The sequence below is a fragment of the Cyprinodon variegatus genome, unplaced genomic scaffold (assembly GCF_000732505.1).
Source record: "Cyprinodon variegatus isolate N-32 unplaced genomic scaffold, C_variegatus-1.0 Scaffold735, whole genome shotgun sequence".
Classification (NCBI taxonomy): Eukaryota; Metazoa; Chordata; class Actinopteri; order Cyprinodontiformes; family Cyprinodontidae; genus Cyprinodon; species Cyprinodon variegatus.
Window position 1 is genome coordinate 139,348 of NW_015151188.1, and position 8,633 is coordinate 147,980.

An 8,633-nucleotide genomic window follows, 5' to 3' on the forward strand; every position below is an offset into this window, starting at 1 on the left:
CTAGTTAAAAGTACATTACATGCCTGAGTGGTTGTTAGCACTAACGGTTAGCACTGTTTGCTGGCTTTAGGAGCTGCAGCTCCTGAACCCATCCATTCGTAAACTGCACATGAGACTCCAAGGACTTGTTGGCACACCGCCGGCCGCCGGCCGTTAGCCACCTAGCATAGCGAGCCCTGCGTCGGATTGTTTACATTTTTACCATCTTATTAAAACTCAACCGTCCTCGTATGATGGCGATTTCCTTCATGTACATCACGTGGGAAACCTGCTAAAATATGTGACACTATTATTGCCAGTCACTTCTGATGTAACAAGCCAAAACGGCTCTGCTTACATTCAATAAACATGGAGCAGCTCTGGTGAGAGGAATTCAGACAGATAATAGAGCGAAACTATAAAGCACACTGACTGCACCCTGGCTTCTTTACATGTTGATATCCATTGTTTACTTTCCTAATTTCTGTTGCATGTTGACCCATGTTTGAAAAAAAATCTGCTATTTTCAGTGGAAAGAGGCTTAAGTAAGAAGTAATCAAAAAAACACAAATCCTTATGAGATAATATTTAAAATTATTCATTAGGAATACTTAAAAATATCTTATATAAATTTTTGTCATTCTTGTCAATTAAAAAATAATTTTAATGGATCCCATTATCTATGTTGATCAGAGCATAAGAACAATAATCAGGTCAATAAAGTGATGGAATGTATGTGAAAGTTATTTAAAAAAAAAAAAAAAATCATTTGACGGTATCACCTTAAGAGATCTCTCTTATTCTAATTTTTCCACCTATCTTTGACATTTTCTCTTATTCATATTCCCCTTTCGCACTTTTTGTCTTTGCCATCACTTGTAAATGGTCAGAGCTAGGAGCTAAATTTTGCGTAAGGATTAAAATAAAAATACATTTTTATACCCATTATTATATATACACATATTTTCTGCCTAGCTTCAGTTTCTGTAACTGTTCAAACAGAATAGCATTAAGAAACAGTGCATTTTCAGAATTTCTAAGGCGGCATTCTTTTATTTTTCTGTTTCAGAGATAAAGACAAATTTACCTGTACATCTCATAACATTATCTGCTAGGACAGTCTGAGGGTTAATTTAATAATGTATAAAATTTATACCAGATTTTCTGACTTACTGTGAACTTTCCAATCATAGCTGTAGTGTCTAACCTTTTACATGAGACATAGCTAAGCACTAAAAGAGTCCATTTAAATCATAAAAGTCATGTTTTTGCAGCCATAATGCGAGTGCCAAAGTTAATATTTCACGCCTAGGACTCATTGAGCCTTCATGATGATCACAGCAGCCAGCTTTAAGATCCTACTTTGAAGATTTGCTCTGCCGTGCATATGGCTCTAACCATTTTATGTGCTTTAGTACATCTTACCAATGTAGTATAGCATTAAAGTTTAAAGCTCTTCGGGGGCCCAGCTGATGGCTTATCACTCTCTTAGAGGAGCAACACTTGAACAGGCTGAAGCATGATCTCTGTCTCAGCAAAGCTATTACAGGGTTCACTGAGTCTAAGTGTAGCCTTGCTGCTGCTGGATGAGCAGGTGTATACAGTCAATTTTGGTACACGCATCTGAAGGTTTGCTGTTTGTGTGCTTCTGTATTGCACATTTATTCATGCAGATTTTATTATAGCTGCACGCAAAATGTTTTCTGCAGTAGTAATAATATTTTTTGTAAACCACACAGATTGAGAATTCTTAGAATGTACAACATTACCTTTGCCTGTTTTCTGTAACCTTGTTTGATCTACAGACATGAAGCCAGGGTTTGAAATTGACTTCAGCTTCACAGAGCTTAGATGTTTATGTCAGATGTTTTATCATACTGAAATTTAATAATCAATGCTTTGATTTTGAAAGGGTTTTATTAGTATATATCACATGTTTATGTCAAATGTCCTTGAATGGTATCCTGTCTTGGTATAATTCCTGAGACTTTGATATCCGATGTGACATCATGATTTAAAGTAGTGATCTCTCCCAAATTGCCTCTGTATAAAGCTCCTAATAGCTGACTGAGACCATCTAGTATTGTTCAAGATTTGAGCTTCACCTAAAACCATACCTTTACCCTAGCCCTTTGCAGAATGAATAATCCAGTTCATTGCTTCAGGATCTTATTAAATTGCTCCAATACTTCATGCTTTTCTTGGAGAGTGGAAGCTTTCTTTTTGTTGCCCTATTCCATAACAGACCAAAGGCCCCCATACTGCCAGTTCTGTTCCCTGAGCAGGCTCTGCACTGGTGGCAAGTCAATCAATTCCTTAGGGAATGCTTGCCACGCAGTGGCAGCCCACTGCTCCCCAATGGGATAGGTTAGGGGGATCGGTTACTTTCTCCATTGTGAAATTAATCAAGTTTAATAAAAAAAATTTAATAATCTAATTTTGTTTAATAATTGCTATGAAATAAAAATAGATTAGTAAATTGTTGCCATAACAAGAGTAGCAAAGTTTGTCAAAAACATGATTTCTATCAGGTCAAAGAATTTTGTTAAACAGCTTCATAAGTTCTTGTCTTAATATGCTGTACAATCAATAAGAGATCTATGCTTAGTGGTTCAATATTATAATAAGAAATCCATGTCATGTTTTAATGACTGTAACCTGACATCCAACCTTTCGCTCTATTTTACAAGTCAGGTCATCTTATGAAAAGTGATGGTTTTTGCTCCTTTTAATGTTCATATTTTCTACAAATGACAGAGCTTGGTATTTTTTAAAGCTTGATATAAATGTTGGGAGCCATCTTTCAGTCAGCTGGCCAGGAATGGGTAGCAAAGGTGTGGGAAGGGCATCACTACATTACTCAAAATGAAGAAGGAACCTAAACCACAGCAATGTTGAGATCTGTAGAGATTTTAAAAACATTGGTCCGACCTGAGACCACTAAGTCCCTGTTATTGAGATGTTCAAAGGGAATAATGTCACATAATATAGTTCCTAAAGCTCTCCATCACGTCAGATAACTTAGATTTTGTGTAACACCTTAGATCTTAGCTCACTAATCTGAAACTGAACGGTTTACTGAATGTATCTTTTACTGTCTCTACACATCATCGGTCTATTTCACCATCTCTGTCTTTTTTTGGACTCCCTCCCCTCTTCTCTGGTTTTCTTTATGTGTGGCAGAAGACAGCTGCAAAGTATGGATTGAGGAAGTAACCTATTTTGAGACTGCTATGTAATTAATCATAAGCTGCAGCCAGCATGTAAAAAGGCTTTTTCCTCCAGTTTTTCTCACCCTCTTCTCTGTACTAAATTATAATCCTCTCATTTTGTTTTATTTTTTCTTATGTACCAGGGCATCTTCATAACAAAATTATCTTCTTCCATGCTATTTTAATTTATTTTTTGTCTTGCATATGAAAGTTTAAAATGATTCCTCAGAAAACTGAAAAAAAGGCCTTAGAGGCAAGAAAAACTGTACTGGTATGAATATTTGAAGACAAAACCAGTCGTGAATGTTTATACATTCAACCTGAATGTTTTCTTTATGGATCTGATGTTGGTTTTGTCACACAATCAATACCTGGAATTTTAGCGCCATGCCTGCCGGCTGTTTTTTGTGGACAGATGGTGAAGAACACGGCCCCATTTGGGTGTAATAAGTCGTTACTAATTGTCTGCAGATTGGATCAATGTCCTGTTCTGTTGCAGCTCGGCTCACTGTGCCGCCACAGACAGCACGACAGCCATATTTCACTCCTTGCAGATAGCAGCTAGAGGACAAGTCCTTCTTAAGTCATTATTAAGGCAATTTTGCTGGGACCAATTTAATTAGGCTGAGAAATGGTTTCTTTTGAGGAGGAAATTGGACCAATCGAAGGACGCTTTCAGAGTCATTTTAAGGGATAAGCACATGTTCCGTCACAGTGGAATAAACACAAGCCATCAAAATGGTCTCAAATGACAAACAGCTTCTGAATGACAGATTTTTCTCAGCAGTTAAAGAAAATGCTGTGTGTCTAATTAATGCAGATTGGAGCAAGAACCTGGGCTAATTTATCACTCTATGGATTGATATATAGTAGAAGCGGCCATGAGGAGCTCACCCCTGTGGCCCCTCAGAGCTCGCTTCCTCTGACAGCTTGATGAACTAGTCCTCTGCTGTCAGCTCTACTGTGTTTACCACCACAGTTTTTCTTTGGTGGTACGTGTCTGTCTAACTGGTCTCATTCCTGCAGTCTGAGACTTTATAGAAGGGCAGCTTGACCAGATGCACACATGCCAGATAAATGGCCACTGCCCTGCTGACTACTGACAAAATCATCTGCAAGCTTTTGCTTTTTGAAGCGTTTTTTTCATTGCTGTGCTAAAGTATTTTTTTTTTCCATGTGTATTTTATAAAACAATTAACTATAAATGTCTTGTTACTGTTGGAAGGAGATTGACTTAATAATTTTTTTGTACGATTAAAAAAAATAATAAAGTGCAAAATTGGGGAAAAAAACATGCATGTTGTTAGGTTTATTCTTTATACATAATGTGCATTGTTATTTTGTTAGCCAGATTAGACAGAGTAGAAAGCCTTCCTTCACATGGATGATGTCACTGTGTGTTGGAGGCAATGTAAGCAGGACGGCCTTCGTGTCTTTAAGAATACATATGGGCACATCTTGGAGCCGGACTGATAAAGGAGAGCTATGTGTAATCCTGGGGTAAAGAGGCAAGATGCATTAAGTTCAAGCTAATCTTCTTCTAATGTTCAAACTTAAATGCTGGGATAAATACAGATTGGAGCTTCAGTAACTCTACTAAATGTTTACAAAAAGAAAGTCTTCCTCTTGTAAAATCTTGCGAACGTACGAATGTATTGCTTTTTCTGAAGCCACTTAATGATGGTGACCTTTGTTGTTTCCTTTTGTGAATATTTTCAATTGTTATATATATATATATATATATATATATATATTCATTTATGTTCTGCTTAATGTAAAATGTAAATTTCAAAATTTTTTAAAAAGCTTGTTTTCCCAGTTTCTGATATAATTCATTACTTTCCCTCACTGCCTCAGCTCCCTAATCTCCCTTAAGTGTTGCCTAGTATGCAGTAATTAGGCTCACCTGTTATATATTCAAGTAATGACATCTTTACAATTGATACCTCATTTTTTACTTTGAAAGATTGACACACATTTCATTTTTCTGTTAAACTTGTTGTCTTAGAGAGAGAGAGAGAGAGAGAGAGAGAGAGACATGCAGCAAAAGACTCTAAATCCACTGTGTAATAGACAGAGGTGGCAGATTCCAGCCATCATAGTTTTTATCTAATAACACTTCTGTATCTAGAAGCCAAATTAATCAATTGAGTAATGCAACATCAAACCTACCAAGAAAAGGCCGAATTACAAGCTGATGAGCCAGGTAACAATAGCCCTAATCACAGGAACAGCTTACCTTGTAAGCAGGATGAATTGTCTGAGATTTAGGAATTCACAAACTCCTGAATATGCATCATCGCAGGAGCCAACAGATGCGTGAGCCTCGATACAGAAATATTTCAGACCAATGAAAGGCAGCGACGTGTACGACGTCAACACGTCAACTATAGGTGAAAAGCTGAAGCAAAACAAAGGTGGCTGCTCTAGTTTTAGCTGGAATAGCCTCAATTTCCTCAGTGATTGGCAAAAAGTTTGACATGGGAGGCATGTGGCTTTATTTACCAAATAAGCTCAAAGAATCGTAATGAATGTCCCTCTATTTGCAAACACATTCGACAGGAGGCTTTTCAGATGGATACATTCAGTTTAATTTACATTGGTTTATGTCTTGGTTTAAAGATGATAGATATCGCTCTAGTATGGCATATATTATGGTTGGAAATGTGTATGGATATAGACATCCTTTCACAGATGTAGGTGAATAAGTAAACCTCCACCCAACTGAGGATATTTCCAGGCTTTCAGGTGAAATGCAGTCTGTGCTTTGCTCAGCATCCCCCTGCTCATACATCATTAAGGGAGTCTGGGTGTTATTATGGAGAAGAACACAGTGTATTAGATGGCCTGACAGATTGTGTCAGGGCCCTGCAATTCTATCAGGAATGGATAATAAAAGGACACTTAATCTAACTATTTCCCAACAGTCTTTCTCTTTACTCGCAGAATTGAAGGATACTCTGTGCTAATCCCTCTGTGCTCTAACTGTCCTTGTTGAAGTCTCCTTCTCACAGGTCCCCTTCTAAAATCTGAGAGCAGTAATTATAACTTAATCCTTTCAATCTCCACCAATACCTGCCAAAACATTTCCCTTTGAGGGAACACAGAGTCATTGCGCGCAACCTAAAAATTTTTTTTGCACACATGCAGCAATAGAGTATCATGCATCACAAACAGATTCTCCGTCCTGCACGATTCATTGATTTATTTGGACCTTAACTCGTTGGCTGCGTTTGGTGAGAGAAAAACAACAAAAGGCAGGGAACTCTATAAAACACACTGCATTGCCTTGTGGAAAACCTCAGAGTCAAGTCAACTCTGCTGCTCCATCTGTAATAGACAGCATAGATGGTCTGTCAGCATGAAGGGAAGACTTGTTGCAGCTCATAATCTTGTCAAAACCTTTACAATTGTAATTTTATTTTTTTATATAAATGGAAATTGTTGTTAAATATTCTTGTTTTTCTCTTTACAGTGGATAGTAACCCATGCCAGACCAGCCCTTGTCTCCATGGCGGGAGCTGCCTGCAGGAAGGTGACAGCTATAGCTGCTACTGTCCTCAGGGCTACACTGGAGAGAACTGCGAGATTGGTAAGGCCCTGTCAGGTTAGGTCAGAGTGCAGAGACCTTGTTGGAAAACAGCTGCATTTGCATGCTGTGTGATTGTAGCATGAGAGGAAACAATGACAAGCATATGCTGAGGCTAACATCTGTAGCTCACTGAGCATCAGATGTGTGGGGAGAAATGCCTGCTGCTTTCTGCTATGTGTGTTTCCAGTCTGTATTTGGAACCTTGGACCCAACCTCAGAGAAGCGAATTGTGTGCTGGCAGGTCCACAAGTTTTGGATCAAGCTTCCTGATTGAAAATGAAGAGGGAATATCCATATGCTGGGAGTCATCCGTGTGTGACAGAGACTTTTTGTGGTGTAGAGGCTCAGCTGTGTGTGCGATTATTTCCGCATGAATGTGTGTGTTTTCACCTTGTGCCCCGTGAGAAGTAGGCAGCTCATCTTTCCACTCAACTGTGAGATGTGAGAGTGTGGCTGTCAGAAAATGATGGTGCAGTGATTTAGGTGTATCAGGGAATGTGTGGGTCTGCATGCCTGTGCGAATATGTGTGTGTGACAGAGCAACGCAAGGACAGGCTGTCCACAGAGGAGCTGGGAGCTCAGTGAGGGGTGGAGTAGCTGATTAAAGTGCAGTGGCAACAGGTGGCACAAACCCCTGCAAAGAGTAGAAAGGTAGGAGTGTATGGAGACACACAAACATCTGAATGACTTATGGAATACTTCATTTTATTCATCTAGCTTTTCGTTAAATGGAGCCTAGGCGGAAGTTCAACTGAAGAAACTGATTGCTCGCCTACATCCACCTACAACACAGCCAATCAGCTTTGAACCACACCTCCACAAAAGCCAATCAGCATTCAAAGTTCATCTTAAAAGGCCTCTGATCCGCATCTTGTCTACTACCTAGTGCACAGGCTGTGGATACGCTGTGTGACTTCATTCAGATGACCCCAATTCAACCCACCTCCATGCCCTCCTCCACCATCAACTTATCAGTTTCATTCCTCCCAGACTCTTACTGCATTCCACGTCTCATTTCAACCGGTCTGGCAGAAGACCACCATGTTGAGCCTGGTTCTGCCAGAAGTTTCTTCCCAACGGGGAGTTTTTCCTCACCGCTGTCGCTTCATGCTTGCTCCTTATGGACAGGTTCTGTCAACCTGTGTTATCCAAACTGGACTTCCATCTTCCAGGTCCCTGAGTGAAGCTATAGTATGACTCACTCAGTCCACTGGATCTTCCCATAAAGCTCAGCATAGCTTCTCACTAACCAGCAGTCTACAGACTGACCAACTTCATCTGTCTCCACTCCACCACAAGTTTCAGGCCTGAGGGGGAAACAGCCCTATTCTTTACTCCTGTTCATGCATATCCATCATAAATCAGCACTACGTTTTCTGCCGAGGTCTGAGCACCAAAGACCAAGTAATTGTATCAATACATTTCTTCTAATTGTCTTTTCTCTTTGTGCGAGTTTTCTGTTTGAATTAGAATAAATCCAAAGACCCAACATTTTGCCAGTTCATAGTTAAAAAGAATGATCTCAAAATTCAGTTCACACCAATGGAAATAAACCAGCTCGCGTTCATATTTCACTTATTCAAAAAATTAAGTAAGTTCTTATAACCTATATATGAACTAGTTCAATTCACTTGGTAAATAAAGCCACAATTCTCCACAATAGAACCCCATATCTCACCCTTAAAATTGCGATCATAATTTATAGAAAGAAATGGAAAATACTGGATGCAGTGAATGAATACTGTATGTGCACTGAAGCCTTTATTTACACAGAATTTCTGAAACTTACAGCTATGAAGGACTAACTCTGCCATATTTAAAAATAAATACAGAAATAAATAAATGCTCAA

At 38.9% G+C, this 8,633-nt stretch overlaps 1 protein-coding gene across 1 annotated transcript in view; it reads left to right on the plus strand.

Moving 5' to 3' along the window:
• The window catches only part of LOC107097932 (neurocan core protein-like), a 211,293-nt gene that overhangs the window by 131,443 nt on the left and 71,217 nt on the right, over positions 1-8,633 (plus strand). Inside the window, exon 10 of the mRNA XM_015395295.1 lies at positions 6,667-6,783. Within this exon, the coding sequence (XP_015250781.1) occupies positions 6,667-6,783 (117 nt within the window). The remainder of the gene's footprint in view (positions 1-6,666; positions 6,784-8,633) is intronic.